Below are 19,851 nucleotides of genomic sequence, written 5' to 3'. Positions count from 1 at the left end.
GAAAAATTGTTTCTTAAAATAGTGTTGTCTTTAATGTTCAACAAACTATTTCCATTAAAATTGTAATTTACTCAAATAGCTGTTTTTAAGTGGGTTTTTTTTTTTTTGCAGTATTATATACTATTTCTAAAATTAAATATACTATGGGGGAAGATGTCAACATTTTGATAAAATCTGGTTTATCCTTTATCTTAGTACCACTTATTTATCTGTCCATTTTTGATCCTTACCAGTATAAGGGGAAAAACTATGAGAAAGTAAGAACCTAAATGACAGGCAGCTGATGGAACAGGAAACTAAAAGACCTGGGAAGGAGTAAGCAGATATATTATGGTTCTTCTGGCTTGACCATGACTCCTGCCACAAGAGCACCATTGTTCATGGTTGCCACTGGAGCCCACCTTTCCCAGTAAAATTTACTACTATAGTTTCTTGTTATTTCTGGGGTTTGTAGTGACAGCAGAAGTAGTGAAAGACCAAGTCTATGTAGCTAAAAGTGTGAAACAAGGCGTGAGGAAGTAAAAACATTTATAATACACCAACTTAGGGCAGGTAGTTTCATGTTATCTCATGTCCACAATAATTGTATGACATTGACCTTATTCTCATTTTATAAACAAAAACTGAGACTCAAAAGGGATAGATAACTTTTTCAAGGCTGCATAGTTAGATACGGGCACAGATGAGGTTTTAACTGAAGTTATCTGAATCTGAGTTCATGTTTTTTTTCTTTAGGTTACCACTGAGAATTTTTTAAAAGGAAGTAGAGGTTGAGGGTGGGAGACACTGATAGCAGTTTTTTCCAAAGACTTTAAAATATCATTGAGGTTGGTCATTTATTATTAAGAAGAGAAAAAAAAGTCTTTTTTTCCTAAAGCACTAGCATAATATGTTGCACAGTAAATATCTGTAATATTGATATCGATGATTAGAAGAAGTTTAGGTTCAAGAGTTTTGGGAGCAAAAAGTTGTTTTCATACAGATTTTCAGGAATTTCTGCAATATGAAAAGAGATTCCCTTATATTCAAGCCCATCTTAAAATTTAGCCAATCAAATCCCAAAGTGTTCTACTAGAATGTTACAGATTCAAAGATCTGTCTTTGCAGATTGAGATTTATTATACTCTCTTAACTGTATGCTAAGAATTAATAAGGCCGTGCTAAGTCATAAAAAATAAAGTCATGCAAGTTAGTAATGGTAATTATGTTTGCTTTTCCTAGCCTAGAAAATCGACTTTCTCTTTAAAATCTCCTGGAATAAGGCCTAACACAGGCCGACATGGCTCTACCTCAGGTACTTTACGAGGTCATCCAACACCATTAGAAAGAGAACCATGCAAAATAAGCTTTAGTCGGATTGCTGAAACAGAGCTGGAATCAACAGTGTCAGCACCAACCTCCCCCAATACACCGTCTACTCCACCAGTATCTGCTTCTTCAGACCTTAGTGTGTTTTTAGATGTGGATCTCAACAGCTCCTGTGGTATGTATCTGATGTAGACTATTTGGTAAAGAAGGAATCTTGCATTTCAGATAATTCTTTTCATATTAATTAGGAAACTGGAAAGAATCCTTCGCAAACTATGTTAGTGTGAAAAGTGACTTCTAAGTGTGAAAATAGTGATTAACAAAGGAGAGTAGAGCATTATTTGTGCCTTGTTTATGCATATTATTTTCTAACTTTTTCATTCAATGAAGATTTATTTAGAACCTTTCAGGCCCCACTACTACTCTAAAGGGAGCAATAGACAATGAAAAAGAAAACAAAGCAGATAAGTTCTGTGAAGGAAATTTTTAAGGGACTGATAGGGAACTGCTTATGCTAAGAAAGGAAAAACATTCCATGTACAAAGAATTCCAAGTTCATTCTTTAAAAACTAACATGGCAAAAAATGATGATAAAATTCTGGACTCTGTGTTACTGCATATGTTACTTTATGCAAACTTATTCTTAAAATAAAACATACATATTACCTTCTTTTTCAAATTAATTTTTCTCATTCCAATAGGAAGCAATAGCATCTTTGCTCCAGTTCTCTTGCCACATTCAAGTAAGTAAGAATTTGAGTTGATTCTAATGAAATGACTACACAGATAATAATTGAGTTGATTGAATTTGAATTTGAATATTTTGGATTTTAACAACATTTAAAAAATTTAAGAAATGAATGAAGTTCTTATAAATAAACTGAATTATTTGCTTACAGCTGGGTACTATTTAAACTTTACTATAGTCTTCATCATTTTACAATCTTACCTATGTTCTACGGGGTGTATAAGGTTGAATAAATTACTTAGTAGCTCCAACTTGTTATGGATCAAATGAGGTAACTTTGTAGAGCACCTAGCACATTGCTTGGCACAGAATGAGCAGTGATTTCATATCAGTTGCCCACCCCTTCCAATTTATTTTCCCACAGGAATAATACTTAGTGTTTATCAGGTTCAGGCTAGTCCTTGATCACTTTTTCTTCTCATGAGCTTTTTAAATTAAAGCATCATCTTAAGAAAACACTATTCTTCCATTTTTAATTATTTCATAATATGATATAAATACTGTCACCTTTGCTTCTATGGTCCTTTGTTTAAAACAAAACAACCCAAAGGGACACAGCAGCTTCAGGAATAATTTTCCCAATCTGGAGGATGTCTGCTCCTATCATAGTAAAATGTATATTGTTTAGATCGTAGCAAGAGAGTCCCTGTCTTATGAGAAAAGTAGGTTTATTCTTTTAAATGTTTAATTCTATACTTCATTTTAATTTTTAAATTTTTATCAAGGTGATATATGCGTAGAGTTTTAAAAGATAAATAGTGGTAAAACACTTAAAATGAAATTAGTAGCAGTTTTCTACCCTATGTCTCCCCACCTGTTATCTTGTTCTCCAGTGACACTTCCACATTTTAAAATGATGCTTTTATATTTTTCTTTCCCTTGAATCATTCATTTTAGACAGTGTTTACTGATTTCCTATTATGGAAGATGAGGATTTCACCCTTTACCTAATATATTTACCACATTTAGGGAAAATATTATCCACTGCTAAGTCAAGGAGCATATATTATGATTATGCTTCCTTTCTTGTACAGCTGTGTTTCCTAAAGTTAATAGCAGCCTTATTAATGCTTAGGATGTTTGTTTGTTAGTTTTTTAAACATCTATTGCAAAGTCTTCCCACACCCTTCTACAGCACAGTTTTTCATAAAGTCAGACCATTCAGGGAGGTTACCAGGATTTTTTTTTTCTTTCTTTTTAACTTGGAAACTTCCTTATGCTCTTTTTCCTCCTGCTCCAGTTGGGACTGGTTACTACCTCAGCCTCTGACCCAGCTGAAATCCTAGAACTTTCTTTGTTGTCATCCTAGAAATTCCCTTTTCCTCTCGTGTTGGATCCTTGTTTTTTGGATTTCTTGTCTTCTTTCTTGATATACTCCCTTATTTTGGTAGCATCCTCCAGTAGATACCTGGGAAAAGATACTTAGGATACAGGTTTTTAAGTTCTTACATTTCTGAAAATGTATTTATATGTTTAATTGTTAATAGTTTGGCTGGGTATAAAGTTTTAAATCATTTTCACTCAGAATCTTGAAGACATTTTCCCACTGTCTTCTTGCTTTCTTACTTGCTGTTTTAAAGTCTAATATCATTCGCTTATAAATTATTCATGCATAAGTTTTAAATGCCTGTTATGTGCAGGCACTATTGTTGGTGTGAGAGAAATGGCACTGTTGAACAAAATAGATAAAAATCCCTCTGTCCGTGACCCTACATTCTTAATCTTTTTTTTTTTTTTTTTTTGAAAACTAGAGTTTGCTTGCTATAGCAAAGGGACCCAAAAATACAGTGCTTTAAGTGAAATGGAAGTTTATTTCTCACAATAGTGAAAGCAAGTAGACCTCTCTGCTTTATAAGGTTTTTAAGCTAGCACAGCAATCCAGGATTCTCAAAATGTGGCTTCCATCTCTGAGTCTTGAGCAAATGATTCAGTTATTAACCATTCTCTGCCAGCAGGAACATTGTGGGCAAGGAGCTTTGTTATAAAAGCATCATCTGGGAGTTGCACACATCACTCTTGCTCTTATTCCATTGGCTACAACTTAGTCACATGGACTTAGCTATAAAGAAGGCTAAGAAGCGTTGTCTCTAACTAGGCAAGCTTTTGTCTTGCTGAAATTCGTGGGATCCTGTTACTAAAAGGAAGAAAGGGAAAGGTGCAGTGGGGGACGATTAGTGGTCTCTGCCACAATATATTCATGAAACTTTTAGGGTCTTCTCTTTATTCCTAATGATCTATACATTCACAGTGATCTAATTTGATGTGGGTCTTTTTTTCCTTTATATTTTGCTGTCTTTTTAATGAGCTCTTTAAATTTAGAGATTCATGTCTTTGATTTCTAGAAAATGTTCCTTGTATTGCTTTGTTAATAATTCTTCCCTCCCATGTTCTCTGATTCCCTTTTTGTAGCTGGTTCTCCGTAATGTGCATCCTAGATTGATCCTCGGATTTTCTTGTCTTCTGTCTGCGATTTTCCATCTCTTTGTTTTCTTATTCTGTTTTCTGCAAGATTTCCTCACTGTATCTTCCATCTTTTCTATTTTTTTTCCATCTATCATGATTTTGAATTTCCAAGAATTCTTTCTAATTCCCTCTGATCATGCCATTTTTATATCCTATTCTGGTTTCATTTTCCGATTTCTGAAAAAATTTTGTTTCTAGTGTTGTTTGTTTTCTGAGTTTCTTCTATTAGTTGTGGTCTGTGGTCTCTCATATTGGAGGGTTTCCTTTTTTGTCTGCTATTCTTAGCTTTCTGTTCATATTTTAGAGTGAAGCAGTATAAACTAATGGGAAGTGCTATATCCATGGACGGAGCTTGTTGATTTCTGGGTCTCACTGTAGAGTGATAGACTGATGAGAATTCCTTTACTTAGGAAATCCCCAAATGTCAGAATCTTTGAGGCCTTTTCTCTGGGAATGTTTAGTTTCTCCTTAGAAAGATCTTTGAATCTTCTGCCTGGGAGTTCTCTGCGTTTAGTATGAAAATCTGTTTTCAGCACAGACTGGTCTGAAGTTTAGATTCTCCAGAGAATAAAACCCACAATCTCCTACAGTGGTGGTTGCCTGGCCTCACTAAGTGGAGAATTAGAGGTTTGGGGTTCTAACTGTCCCTTATACAGACTTAATGAAGTTTTCTGTTTATATGCCAATGCCTTCCATTGTACCAAGTGCCTTTAATTCCTGATCCCTCTTTTGGTTCTGTGGGGGCAAATTTGCTGCTGTTTGTCAGTACCACTGACAATAGACATTTGGGTTTCATCTTCCTGCATTTGTCATCTTCATATACATTGTAGTCCACCTTCAGGCACTGAAGCTTCAGCATTCAGATGTTCCCTGGCTTCATAAAAGTTTGTATATGTTTGTTATTTTCCTTGTTTTTCAGCAGTGGAAATGTTTTTACCATGTATATTAGTTTCTAGTGCTGCCGTGACAAGTACCACAAACTGAGTGGCTTAAAGTCCAGTTCTGGAGGCTAGAAGTCCAAAAATCAGGGTGTTGGCAGAGCCATGTTCCCCTTGAAACCCATAAGGGAGAATCTTTCCTTGCCTCTAATGACTTCTGGCATTTGCTGGCAGTCCTTAGCATCCTTTAGTTTGTAGATCTATCACTTTAATCTCTGCATCTGTTGTCACATGGCCATCTTCTCCTTGTATCTTGTTGTTTCTTCTCCTGTTTTTATAAAGACACCAGGCATACAGAATTAGGGCTCACTTTCATCCTAACTTGATTACATATCTATAAAGACTATTTCCAAATAAGGTCACATTTTTAGATACCTGAGTTAGGACTTCAACATACTTTGGGGGGGAGACACAATTCACCCCAAACACTATGCCAATTTAGAACCAGGAATTCTAGACACTATTTTGGATGGTAGTAAAGTACGTTTTCCATATGATAAAGAAAATTTTGTTTTGAATTTTAATAGAGAATATTGGGAAAACTGCATAAAATTCTGAATATCTTAAAATCCTGAAAGAAATAAATATTTTATAATAAGTATGAAAAATGCTCACAGTGAGAAAAACAGTAAGACTCCATTAACCCTGGATATGAATAGATAGTTCACATCAAAGTATAAGCCAAGCCTATGCTGAAAGGTACTCTCAAACATTACTTATCCCTTGTAAATTGGTATATCAGTACGACCCTTTTGGAAAGAAATTTGTAAACAACATATCAAAAAAATGTTCACACCCTTTGGTCTTATTCATTCAACAGAAAATTGAGTACTTTGTTCAGCTACTCTGCTAATAGGTACTAAGGATTCAGTGGCATAGTCTCTGCTTTCATTAATACCAGATACCAAAAAAATTTTGTGAGGAAGTCACACACATGAAGATCACGTTGTTCATCCCACTCCCTTAGTTTTTTTTACTTTATTTTTAGTCTCTCTTGCTGGTTTCTCTTCATTTTCCCGATCTATTCACATTGGAAGGGCCTAAACTGAAACTTTTTTCTTCTCACCCATTTAATGTTTCATTCAGTCATATCATCTATATGATGATAATTGTCCCAATTTTTTTCTCTACCCAGAACCTCTCTCTTGACCTTTAGACTCTCATATATTCAGTGACATGTTCATCTCTATTTGGATATCATCCCCTCTGGAGCTGTTCTTCCCATTGTCTCCTCTTCTCAGTTACAACTGCATCTATTTAATTGCTTAAGACAAAAATATTAGAGTTTTTGTTTGCTTCTTTCTTTTTCTGATACCCCCAAATGTGATCCATCAATAAGTCTTATTTACCTTCAAAATATATCCAGAATCTAACCATTTCTTGCCATCTCTACTGCTGCCACCCTGGTCTAGGCAACCATAATCACTTACCTGCTTTATTATAGTAGCATACTAACTTCCCACCGTCCACACTTTAGTCTGTTTTCTGTATGGCAGCTTGGCCTTTTTAGAATGTAAGTTAGACTTGTCTCACCTATACTTAAAGCCAGTGGCTTTCCATCTCAGAGTAAAAGCCAAAGCTCCTTCCAGAAGGACCCATTAGGTCCTAAGCAATTTGGCCTCCTTTGATCTGTCCGACTTCATCATCTACTATCTCTCCCATCTCTCACTCTGCTCCAGCTACTCTGCCTCCTGAATGAAATAGACACATGCCCACATCAGAACTTTTGCTCTTGCTGTTCCCTCTGCTTAGAGTGTTCTTCATCTGTCTAGCCTACTGGCAAGCTCCCTCGCCTCCTTCAGGCTTTTGCTCAGTGTTACCTGAGTGAAGCCTTCCCCAATCACCCTGTTTACAATTACTCCCTTTTCCCTACCTAACATTTCTTCTTTTAAATCATCCATTGTACTTTTACTTAATTATCATGTTTATTCTCTCTTATCAACCTAGAATATAAGTTCCATAAGGACATGAATTTTTGCCTCTTGTTCACTGTTACATCACTAGTGCCTAGAAGAGTGTCTGGCACTATAGCAGACACCCAGTAAACGTTTGTTGAATGGATGGATGAATGAATGGTAAAAAATTGGAAGTAACTTAACTAACATTACAGAAATCATTCAGTAAATAATCCTACTTTGGAATACTGAAGTTATTTAAAATGCTCACAAAAACTGTATAATCTTGTGGAGAAATACTCTTAATAGAAAATAAAATTGAAGTTCACACTTCAACAAGGGTTATTGAGTGCCTGATGTGGAGAAACATACATAGTGGTTAAGTGGCCTGACTCAGATACAGAATCTTTCACAGCTGTCCCACTATCATTAAGATATTTTCTGCTTCCATGAGTGTTATGTGTTTCTGTAAGGAAGAGAAGACTCAACTATGTCTCCCTTAAACAATAAGAAAACATCTGATTCACATAATTGAAGTCTGGAGGAAGGCTGCTTTAAGACTAGTTGATTTAGTGGCTCAATGATGTTATTAAAGACCAGGTTTCATTTTGACTCATTGTTTTGTCCAGATTATCAGCTTTATCTAAGACTGTTTCCCCTCAAGACCATAAGAGTGGTGGCAGGAGCAATAAAGGTTGTGTGCTTCTTTGTTCAGTCAAATGAGGAAGAGAGAGAGGTACAGAGAAAGATAGATTGCTTTTCCAAAAGAGCAAGGAACTTCCTTTTCGGTAGCCTCTAGCAAACTTCCTTTCAAATTTCAGTAGTTGAATTAAGTCCTGTGCCAACACTAAACCAATTACTCTGGCTGAGGGAATGGTCTAATCAGGCCCCATCTTAGGAGCTAAGGGGTATGTCACTGAAGTTAAGGGCTTTCACTGAAGCCCATGGCTAACATGCCTGAAAGAGAGGTAAATAAAAATCTGATCATGTTAAGAGAAAGTGAGAGAATGAGTCCCTTGTCTACTCCTTTACTGGAATTAGGGTGCCTTGGGTGGAATTGGCTGGCTAAACCATATGGGATGGATTCACCATCACCAAGGGGAGTTCTCTCAAAGACAAGGCAGAGTTTGCTGCATAAGCAAAAGGAACATATTCACAGCAGATAGTAATCCATCTAACCTCCTCACACCACCTGCCAACACCCCATAGGCATACTTTTTGTTTCTGCTATTGGCACTTTGAGCCAACAAGACCCGTTGAGGTGACTGCAGAGTCATATAGTCAGGACAGCAGTTTTTTTCTTTTCTTTTTTTAAAGTGAAGTGTAGTCAGTTTACAATGTTGCATCAATTTCTGGTGTACAGCATAATGTTTCAGTCATACATACATTCCTTTTCATAAGAACAGCAATTTTTGACATGGAGTAATGAGTGACATCTTTACTGGATGTCCCATAAGCAGTTTACGCACAGTCAGTGTGTTTGAAATTAAACTCACCAACTTCTTTCCCAACTAGCTCCTATAACCCAGTCTCAGTGTAATGATAAGCATGACATGGTCAGCCTTTAGAATAGTTGAGTGTGGAAAGAGATATCAAATGGGGAGTTGGTCCATAGTTACAGGTATTTTTTTAACCAAAAGAAATGAAAATAGTTCTTATTCTATGTCTGGTTGGCATGTTTAGGGATAATTTTTCCTCTAATACTTTATTATTTTGTAAATTTCCTTTACTGTGGTTATATAGCGTGTTGATTATCAATGAGAGACTTGCAAAGAAAAGGGTTCTGTGATACAGCCCTACCCTGTGATCTCCTATATGGGGATAATTACCTGTGTAGAAATGTATCCAATAATAGCCACTTTAAAAATGCCTGGTTTCTATTTATGGATGATCACTCTCTGGAATTTACTGTAGTTTATACAAACAAATATATTTGTTTTATCTGTTTTAGATTTTAAAAAGGCTTTTCAGGGAGCAGAATCTCATTCTTAATCTTCATTAAATAGTATATCCTCATTTAGCAGTAACATCTAACATGTGCCAGGCACTACCACTGTTGTTAGGTGCTGTGGATGTGAAAATAAATACACCCTGCCCTCAAAAAGCATACGCCTTAATGGAGAGGATAGCTAAACCAACAGCCAGCTACAGTACAGTCTGACAGATCCCATAGCAAAGGTGATCACAGATTGAAATAAATTTTTGTCTTATGATTGCACTGTGAGTTGTGGTTTAAACTAATCTTTTTTAACCCCCAGAGTCTTTCTTCAGTTCGTGTGGTAGTTTACATAAACTAAGTGAAGAGCCACTGATTCCTCCTCCACTTCCGCCTCGAAAAAAGTTTGATCACGATGCTTCAAATTCCAAGGTAGTCAACAGAACTTAGGTTTGCTTCAACTTACTCAAAGTTGCGAATCTTCAAAATAGTGCTTTCTTTTATAAAGAGTCTGAATTATAATTTGGCTCACCATTTATGGTTTTAAACATTTGGTTTGTTTTATTTGGGAAACACTTTAAATAATTGTTTAATCCTCATAATGCTTTTTCTAAAAAAGAAGCTGAGCAGATTCACAGATACTCAGAAGTAGTACATTTTATTTCTGGTAGAGATGGAAAGAACTTTAGTGTTCTAAGCATTCTCCAGACTTTCAGCAGGTGCTTCTCAAACTTTAGACTGAATCAGAAGCACCTGGAAGGCTTGTTAAAACCAGATGGCTAGAGTTTCTGATTGAGTAGGTCTGGGGTGGGGCCCAAGAATTTGCATGTCTAACAAGTTCCCTGCTAGCGCTGATGGTGTTGATCCCTGGGTCTTGCCTTGAGAACTGCTGCTCTCAGCCTCACCGAGGATAGTAGAAGTAAATGGACAAAAAGAAGAAGCTGGATATTAAGTCCTCTTGACATCATGTCCTTTTATGTCTATAAAGCTATATATTCTTTTCACTCACTTGCTCATTATTATATTTAAAATGCATAAATTTATGAACTGTATATACAAAGCAAGATAATCTGAGTCTTTATGTTCTAAGATTTCAATTGAAACATCTCATATATAAAAACATTAAACTGAGCCCTGAGTGAAACTGGGAGTAATTTACTCATAAATCTGATCATTAAACCAGATTAACCTATTTTGGGCCTTTGGGTTTAAGTTTTAACACATGAGAATTTTTCAGTCTTTTGAAAACTTTTTCTTACAGATTTTTTTCAGGAGAACAGAGGTATGATTTAGTTTTTGTTTTTGTTTTTGTTTTTTTTGAGGGAAATATGAAATCTGATGATGACCCCCCTGCTATTCCACCAAGACAACCTCCTCCTCCAAAGGTAAAACCCAGAGTTCCTGCTCCTACTGGTGCATTGGATGGGCCTCTGCATAGTCCACCTCCACCGCCGCCGAGAGATCCTCTTCCTGATACCCCTCCACCGGTTCCCCTTCGGCCTCCAGAACACTTTATAAACTGTCCATTTACTCTTCAGCCACCTCCACTGGGACATCTTCACAGAGATCCAGACTGGTTCAGAGATGTTAGTACGTGTCCAAACTCTCCAAACACTCCTCCTAGCACACCCTCTCCAAGGGTACCACGTCGATGCTACGTGCTCAGTTCTAGTCAAAATAATCTTGCTCATCCTCAGGCTCCCCCTGTTCCACCAAGGCAGAATTCAAGCCCTCACCTACCAAAACTGCCACCAAAGACTTACAAACGGGAGCTCTCGCACCCCCCATTGTATAGACTGCCTTTGCTAGAAAATGCAGAAACTCCTCAATGACCTTTAGCCATATGTAGTCATTGACACTGGAATGGTATTTGTAAAGTTGTTTTTTTTAATTTATTCAAAAAAGGCATAGTATTTTAGTACTTTTTAAAAATAATGCTCTTACAAAAATGCTACTGATCAAATAAGCTTATAAAAATTGGAAAAATAAAAATACAGAAGTCCTTTACCATTATCCTCAGGTGATCAGTAGCATTGCCTTCTCTTGGATCCTCAGTGCTGCCAAAAGGCCAGTATAAAGAATTTATATTTGCACTGTAGACTCTGCTAAAATATGGTTTCAAGTGACATTGATTGCACTGAAAGGCGATAGTGCATCTGTGGAATTTTTCAAATTTGAATAATAGATGACTTTTTAAGGCAGTGAATTTACACACATATAGGGGGTGTGTGGTGATACTGATTTTAAAGCCTCTTTGACCATCTTCTAGTTTTTATGTCTAGTTTTTACATTTAGGAAAATCGTGAATAACACCCACTGTACTTAAACTCTTTAATGCCATGTCTTAAAAGCCAGAATTTGCTGCTGGAGATAAAAATGAAAAATAGAATGAAAATAATAGAATGCACTGTGTTTATTATTTTGTCAAAATGTAAACAGACTACCTAACCCAATCATAGAGGAAAAAAGGGCATATATCTTATACAGATGTGCCTTTAGGTTTTTGCAGACTATGGTGTCTTTAGCTAACGAGTTGCCTGTTGTTTTGAAAACAAAGTTAATATGCCATATATGTACAGTTTTGTTTATATTGTATATTTAAAGATAATGCTAATAACCTATATAAATTTATGTGACTCAAGGCCTATAATAGTCTGCTACTTTACTAATTCATAAATTTGGAGGGTAAGTTTCTTATGGCATAGGAACCAACTGCATTGTCTTCAAAACCTAGTAACTTTCTCTATAAATCTCATGTTAACTAAGAATTTTTAAAGTATTTTTTTAGATTGGTAATATTTAAACCAGCAAATAATTAAAGCTTTATTAAACTTTTTAATCAGAGAAGTGAGTAAAACTTTTATTTGCCATTTGGACTCCTTCCTTCAAAGTGATGAAAAAGCGTGTTTTGCTCCTAGAGCAGTAGCAGCAATTGTAAATTAGCCAAAAGCCACGTTATTACTGGTCTCTGGCCTTCTACTGTGCTTTGTATCAAGAGTTCCTAACAAGATTAATAAATCACCCCAGTCTTAATTTTTAGAAGACTTTTTAAATATGTGTTTTCACTATAAGGAACAAGGAGGTAAGATTGTTGAGTTCTGTAGAAATAATGTATACACACATTACTTTCAATATTTTGTGCAATTTAAATTTCATAGTCCCAAAGAATTTAAGTGATGTATACTTTAGAGGGGTAACTTTGTCTTCATTGTTAAACGCAATCGACAAGCTTCCTGCAACTATTTTCATACATTCAGATGAAAAATTAGGAGCATGTTAGGAAACTCTTCATAAACAGGATTATAAACCATCCTTGATGGGATCTTGGAAACTGCCTGGATTTAAGGCAAGTAACTACTGTGTAAATCACTCTCCAACCAAGTGAAAACATTGATTGCCTTTTTTTTTTTTTTTTTTTTTTTTAAAGATACTAGCTTTGTCTGGGAAAGTGGTTTAAAGTGCCTGTTCTTTAAGCTAGACTTGTAATTAAGGGGAGAACGACGTGATTCCGCGCCAAGGGAGAGCCTCGCTGCTTTCCGGGCTTTGTGCTTTCGCGCATGCGCTCTGGCGCCAGCCTTGCCACCAGGAGGCGTCTGACCCCTTGCAAGGCGGGGCCGCGGTGTGGTGCGCTCGAATATGACGTCACTGTGTGCGCCACATCTTGTTGCTGGGCAGCAATGGCGGCTACTCTGGAGTCCTCTGGGGAGGACACATTGCGGAACTTTGTGAGAGTTTTGGAGAAGCGAGATGGCACGGTGTTACGACTGCAGCAGTATGGCTCTGGCGGTGTGGGTTGCGTTGTGTGGGACGCTGCCATTGTGCTTTCTAAATACCTGGAAACGCCCGGGTTTTCCGGCGATGGGGCCCACGCACTGACCCGGCGGTCGGTGCTAGAGCTGGGCTCCGGCACCGGGGCCGTGGGGCTCATGGCTGCTACCCTAGGGTAAGAGCTGGAGGGAAGGGACGCCACTTTGTTCGGGAAACCCGATTACTTGCTTCCCACCCTTGTGCCTACACTTCTATCGACATTATTTTATAGGGCAAATGTCGTAGTTACTGATCTTGAAGAACTGCAAGACTTGCTGAAGATGAATATTAATATGAACAAGCATCTTGTCACTGGTTCTATTCAAGCCAAGGTACTGAAATGGTTTGTATGGCCTTTCAGCTTGTTTTAAGAGAACGATTTGTAGTTTGCTTTAAACTATGTTTCACTAAAAGCATGATTAATACAAAGGGGACTTTCTGGGTCTTGTTTATTAAACAAGAACATTTTAAATTATTAAAGCAACAGTTAAAATATTTGGTTGACATTTTTAAGGGGGGAAGAAATAGAAGACTTTCCTTCTCCGCCAGACTACATACTGATGGCTGACTGCATATACTATGAAGAGGTGAGTATTTAATGAGTGAAGTCTCTTCCTTTAGAAGATGTACTGTATTTCGTGGATTCTAAAGTATGCATTTCCTCGCATTTTAACATCTCTTAATACAGGATGTTTGTTCTATAGTAGATGACACAGTAAAGAGAAAGTAAAGGTCACCAAGGACTACATATATACCCTCATGATTAACATAGAGGCCATTGAAGCACTTTGAGAAAAGTGCCAAGTGCGTTTTACTAGAGGCTTCTGTAAAATTTTTGAAGGATTTTGCCATTTGGATCTCCTATGAAAAACTTAAGGGTTTTTTGTGTGTCTTTTGTTTGTTTTTTTGCTTAGCTAGTCTTAGTTAACATGTTAAACATGACATTAATAATTAAGTTGCATCATAAAGGATTCATTGTGGCAAGATTTATTGTATTTATAGAATGATTTTTTTTAAGTATCAGTTTATATAGTGTTGTGGGCATCACTCATTTTTTAAATAGTGAGCATTGAACCATCATTTGTTCAGATTAGAGTTAGACTTGCTTTTGTAGGTAGATTGTTGATTGTTTAAATCCCAAGTTAAATCAAATAAAATTTTAAGAGTGCAGTCAATTCCATTTGTTTACTCATGGGAACTCCAGAATGCAGTCACTTGAATCCTTTCTCTGGAAACTGAAATCAATACAATGGTTAGTTAAGAATAGTTTACCAGTCATCAGTTGAATAAAGAAGTTGTGATATATATAGACAATGGAATACTACTCAGCCATAAAAGAGAATAAATTGGGAGTTGGGGATTTGCAGATACTAGCTACTGTATATAAAATAGATAAATAGCAAGGTCCCACTGTAGAGCACAGGGAACTATATTCAATACCTTGTAAGGGCCTATAATGAAAAAGAATATGAAAAAATATACATATAAACTGAATCACTGTGCTATACACCTGAAATTAACACAACATTGTAAACCAACTATACTTTAATTAAAAAAAAATTCTAAACAGAAAAGTTTACCAATCATCAGTTACAGAGCTTTAACTATTGTACTTTGTTGGATTGTTTTCAAAAATGGATAAGTTGTAGGAGAGTTATAATTATCCACTCTTCCTCCCCTGCTCCCATATAAATTTTTTTATCGATACAAATTTTTATAAGTTGTAAACAAAAATTATATTCCTTTTTGAACAGTCTTTGGAGCCACTGTTGAAAACCCTGAAAGATCTCAGTGGATCTGAGACTTGTATTATATGTTGTTATGAACAACGAACAATGGGGAAAAATCCAGAAATTGAGAAAAGATATTTTGAGGTGAGTACTCTACTAGGTCTCTTTGTAGTGATTACCCTTCAGGGAGGATATGTGTGATTTTGTGTTCAGGTGTATTATGGTAATTTTGAGTGGGGAAAACATTCTGCTTATATGCACCCAAGGAGAGGATCCTTCACAGCACACTGTTCTAATAATTGTCCCCCTCCCCATTTTTAATCTTTTCTGATCCTTTATTTTTTTTTCTAATTTGTTGATCTAGTATCTGTAAAACAATGTAAAATAGTAATATGACACCCTTGTCTTTCCTGAGAAAGTTTTCAGTGTTTCTTTATTAAACATGATACTGGCTTTCTGGGACATATTAATGATGTTTATGTTATTTTTTGGAGAATGATGTGTGGTACATTTTTATTTCAGTGTTTTCCACTATATTTTTATGATAGCTTTGACCAAGATACCCTACCTTTTTTGAGTTTTTTTTTCTTTTTTTTTTTCTTTTGAAAGAATTGAAGGCCCACATGAAGTTGCAGAATTCACAGATAGAGTCCCAAGTATCTTTTACCCATCTTCCTCCATTGGTCACCAAACCCTTGTTATAGGCAAAAATCCATCACAAGTGACTCCTCTTAAGGATACATCTTTATAACCTTGCAGTTTCACCTTCTGAAAGGGTTACTTTGGGTAAAGTGACTATTCATGACTGCCTCAGGTATATGGTGAGAGAGTTTTTTATTTTCATGTTTTTCTTGAATATGAAGAATATGTAAAATGCACATATGTAAAAAGCACATAAATGCTTACCTCAATTTTTCACGTGCTCCTTCCTAGTCAGTACTCTAAAGGTAACTACCATTCTGATTTTCTGTCACCACAGGATAGTTCGTATTAATTGAATTTGAAGTATATCTCTTTTAAATTTATAGCTCCTTCAACTAGACTTTGACTTTGAAAAAATTCCTTTGGAAAAACATGATGAAGAATATCGAAGCGAAGATATTCACATTTTATACATCAGAAAGAAAAAATCGGTAATTACATTTTCAGTTCTTCATCCTCTTGCTGAAGTAACATTATCTGGACGCTGTCTCTGAGCTTATGTGTAGCATAGATGTTAATTTTCATGCAGGGAAACAGCTACGATGATTCACCACTCGGGCACTAACTCTTACTGTTAAGATTGCCTAACTTACCTGGCCTCGGGTTCTTCCTCTAAAATAAGGCAGGCCTCTTGTCAAGGTTCTTTCCAGCTATAAGTTATTTGGCTCTATAACTGGGCATCACCTCAGACAATAACTTCACTATTTATAAGTCTCTGTTATCCCTTAGAGATCTTAAAATGCCAGTTCTGACCTTTGTGAACTTCCTCCAACAATTCAAATTTTTTTAATAGTCAAAGTAAACTGTAAGAAGGGAGATCTATCCAATAAAGAAGAATGTACTCAGTTAGATAGAATTTATATATATTCCCCTTTTTTGTTGCTTCTTTTACCTGTTACAATTACATTTTATGCACATTGCCTCTCCATTGCTGAGAGTTTGATCTGTAGAAAGGAAGAATTGTATCTCATCCATTTTTCTACCCCAGCACCTTCCGTATGTGACTTGTGTAAGACAGGAGCAAGATTAATTTTATGAAATGAGGATGCTAAATTTAATAAGTTCCACCTGCCTCTAGTATCTTGCCTTTGATTGAATTTGTTTTTGATGAAGTTTTCTGATCATGTGAATTCTAGCCAAAAGCAAATAATGTGTGATTTTTGGAATCAAGACTAGGTATTGGGACAAAAGGAAAGAAGAGCAGTGGGGATTAGTAATTCAGATCAGCTATTATGTGGCATGGTGCTGGAGATAAAAAGAGAACTTAAAAATGTTTTATGCCTTAAGAGATCCAGTTTTAGCTGAAGCTGTTGTATGGTTTTAAAAGTAGAAATTTTTTTGAGGCATGAAGATTTTGTATTTCCTAAATATAAAGACTTTTTTCTGCAAAGAATCATTTTTTTAACTAGATATAATTTACATAGATTAAAGTTTACAATTCAATGGTTTTTAGTATATTCACAGAATTGGACCACTATTACCACTTTTTAATTTTAAACATTATCATCATCCAAAAAGAAACCACATACCTGTTAGCAGTTACTTCCTATTCCTACCTCCCCTAACCCCTGGTAACCACCAATTTATATCTCTGGATTTTCTGGTTCTCTACATTTCATTCAAATGGAATCACACACTGTGTGGCTTCCTATGTCTGGCTTCTTTCATTCAGCAGTGTTTCCGAGATACTTCCATGTTATAGCACGCATCAGCAAGTCACTTCTTTTTATAGTTGAGTAATATTCTTTTGTATGGATATACCACATCTTATCCATCCATTCATCAGTTAATGGGCATTTCTGTTATTTCAACTTTTTGGCTCTAATGAATAACGTTCCTATGAATATTCATGTAAAAATTTTTGTATGACGCATGTTTTCAAATTTCTTGAGTGTATGTATACCTAGAGTAGAATTGCTCACTCATAATTTAACTTTTTGAAGAATTGCCAAACTGTATTCCAAAGCTGCTATTACCATTTTCCATTCCCACCAGCAATGTCTAAGGATTCCAGTTTCTCCATAGCCTCATCTTTTTTATTGATAGTTGTTGTCCATCTTTTTTATTGTAGTCATCTTAGTAGATACAAAGTGGTAATCTCATTGTAGTTTTTACTTCCCTAATGACTTTGAGTATCTTTTCATATATTTATTGGCCATTTGTACATCTTTACAGAAATCCTTTGCCTATTTTTAAATTGTGTTGTTTGTCTTTTCACTGTTGAGTTGTAAACATTCTTTATGTGTTTTGATACCAGACCCATGTACCAGGTACATGACTTCCAAATACTTTCTCCCATTCTGTGGGTTGTCCTTATGTTTTCTTGATAGTATGTCATTTGAAGCACTGAGGTTTTTAATTTTGATGCCCGATGCATCTGTTTTTTGTTTTTGTTTTTCCTTTGGTTGTTTGTACTTTAGGCATCAACAAAGAACCACCTCTAAATATTATGCATGGTTGTTCATTTGAATTGCATTTAGCCATTACCAGGCATCTGACTTAGCATTAAGTACCCAGTAAATATTTAATTTGTGTTAAGGACTCAATCTTTTAAAGTTTCCATTTTTTTCTTATAGAAATTTCCATCGTGAGATCTTTAAGTCATCTTACCCAAGCCTCTAACAATGTGGGTAAGCTAACAATGTGAATGGAGCATGTGAATACAGCATGGGAAGATTGTGTTCACAGATTTTTCCAGCATGTCCTTAGGGGTCTGATATATAGACCGTCACCATGGGCTACCTGCAATATGAAAAATGACTGACTGCCTGCCTCCCTGCCAACGGGCCTGAAATCTGACTTAGTTTACTTCTAGTTCAGAATCAACTTACGCTTAAAAGAAACATTGTGTTATCGGTCACTCCTCAAATAAGAATAGGTACTGAAGTTAGCCTAAAGTCTGCCAAAAATAAACAGTGAAGTAGCATGGTTGACTTGGCATATTTTCAGGAAACTAGAGATAAATTAATCCATTTTCTAAAGAGAGAGATCTCTTACTATTAACTAATGTTTAAATTCAAACCAGTAAATTTTAGTTTGTCTTCAAGACAAATTTAAAGGAAAATTTTCATTTTAATATAATTGTGCACTGGTCTTTATCATATATATCTTCCATCTCATTGTTTTTAAGATAGTTTTAATACTTAAGTGTTCTTTACTTACAAAAATGAAAAAATTTTTTGTGTACTTACGTTGGCCAAAGTTCTATTCTTTTTCTCCACCATACATGTCTACATGAATTAGGTAGTAAATTATACTGTAGTCATTTGGTAAGGATGAAAGCTAGGAATCAGAAGATTGGGAGGGAAGGAAAGATATCTTTACAAAAATTTTTATTTGGGAATGGAGTGAGAATAAAAAGCCCAGCTTCAGGCTCATGCACTTATGTGGCTTATGCACGTTTCCTCATGTCTGTCTTCCACGAAAATGTGGCTAAAATCCCTAGTTTATAGGAAGCAGAGAAAGGTTTTTAAACAACTACAAATGTAGTTGTGTATACATTTACTAAGTGATTTTGGTTCTCTATATTCTCTGTTTTATGTTCTCATGATAATCATCTGTTCACAGACTGATCTGTCAAGGACTTCAGTCACACTGGTTCCAAAGCATAATAGTAACCAGATAAAATTCTGGTACTTACAGGCATTGGTGCTAGGTGGCACATTTTATGTGTTAAAATAAACATTGTTTTTGAGATCCTGTGACTTTGTGAATGTTTCAGAAATAGCTTTGGAGAATTTAAAACAGATGACTGCTTTCCAGAAAGAGCAAAAGCAGCTGTATTTAGAGAAATTAAAGATTAACATCAAGAGAACAGTTCTTCCCATCAGGCTTACTTCAATCTTTAAAGTTTGTTCTGTTTGTTTCAAAATTACTTTATTTATACTGTCCTTAGCATTTTATTACTCAGCACACTAAGTAGTTAGTGTAACCTAACTGTATGATACTTTGTTAGTTACAGATAATACCAGGTATTATTAGTGAAGTCTTAGAACAAAGGACCACTTTCTAGCTTATTTCATAACATAGAACTTGCAGAAATTAGTTTGATGTTGACCAGCTATGGTAGTCCATCCAGATTCCTCAGATCCCTTTCACCCTCCTCCCCTTTTCACTGTACTTCGAAAATACAGTACCTAAGGGTCTTCAGCCTGAAGTGCCCCTTGACATTCCTGTAATGAAAACCTAGCTCCTTTACCCCGGACAGGCGCACCTTATACTCCAAAACTTCCTGGAGGGGTGGGCCTGGGGTCAGGCTCTATGCAACTTTGCCAGAATCACACCCTTGCTTGTGTGTGCTTCCTCCCCTTTCCTGTCCTGTTCT

The 19,851-nt window shown here is 36.0% G+C and overlaps 2 protein-coding genes across 3 annotated transcripts in view; both read left to right on the top strand.

Annotated features, from left to right (window-relative positions):
• Positions 1 to 12,127, top strand: part of SOS2 (SOS Ras/Rho guanine nucleotide exchange factor 2) — an 87,122-nt gene extending 74,995 nt beyond the window's left edge. Inside the window, exons 20-23 of the mRNA XM_031453676.2 lie at positions 1,222 to 1,483; positions 2,010 to 2,051; positions 9,611 to 9,720; positions 10,611 to 12,127. Of these exons, the coding sequence (XP_031309536.2) occupies positions 1,222 to 1,483; positions 2,010 to 2,051; positions 9,611 to 9,720; positions 10,611 to 11,120 (924 nt within the window). The 3' untranslated portion in view covers positions 11,121 to 12,127. The remainder of the gene's footprint in view (positions 1 to 1,221; positions 1,484 to 2,009; positions 2,052 to 9,610; positions 9,721 to 10,610) is intronic.
• A 139-nt stretch (positions 12,128 to 12,266) lies between these two features.
• Positions 12,267 to 19,223, top strand: VCPKMT (valosin containing protein lysine methyltransferase). 2 transcript variants are annotated; one of them, XM_010982888.3, is made up of 6 exons: positions 12,267 to 13,231; positions 13,328 to 13,438; positions 13,610 to 13,682; positions 14,850 to 14,969; positions 15,854 to 15,958; positions 18,104 to 19,223. In XM_010982888.3, the coding sequence occupies exons 1-6, from the start codon at positions 12,846 to 12,848 to the stop codon at positions 18,116 to 18,118; spliced, it is 810 nt and encodes a 269-aa protein (XP_010981190.2). In that variant the 5' UTR covers positions 12,267 to 12,845; the 3' UTR covers positions 18,119 to 19,223. The 2 variants fall into 2 exon arrangements, with proteins under 2 accessions (XP_010981190.2, XP_064342005.1); XM_064485935.1 differs by lacking the exons at positions 15,854 to 15,958; positions 18,104 to 19,223 and adding an exon at positions 15,435 to 15,839.
• The last annotated feature ends 628 nt before the right edge of the window (positions 19,224 to 19,851 follow it).

The sequence above is a fragment of the Camelus dromedarius genome, chromosome 5 (genome assembly GCF_036321535.1).
Source record: "Camelus dromedarius isolate mCamDro1 chromosome 5, mCamDro1.pat, whole genome shotgun sequence".
Classification (NCBI taxonomy): domain Eukaryota; kingdom Metazoa; phylum Chordata; class Mammalia; order Artiodactyla; family Camelidae; genus Camelus; species Camelus dromedarius.
The sequence above is the reverse complement of the archived record's forward strand: the minus strand, read 5'-3'. Positions and strand labels throughout refer to the sequence as shown.

Coding starts and splice junctions, on each gene's coding strand:
- VCPKMT (XM_010982888.3), top strand. CDS start 12,846: ATGCGCTCTGGCGCCAGCCTTGCCACCAGGAGGCGTCTGACCCCTTGC. Junction 13,232..13,327: donor CTCATGGCTGCTACCCTAGG/GTAAGAGCTGGA, acceptor ATTATTTTATAG/GGCAAATGTCGTAGTTACTG. Junction 13,683..14,849: donor ACTGCATATACTATGAAGAG/GTGAGTATTTAA, acceptor CTTTTTGAACAG/TCTTTGGAGCCACTGTTGAA.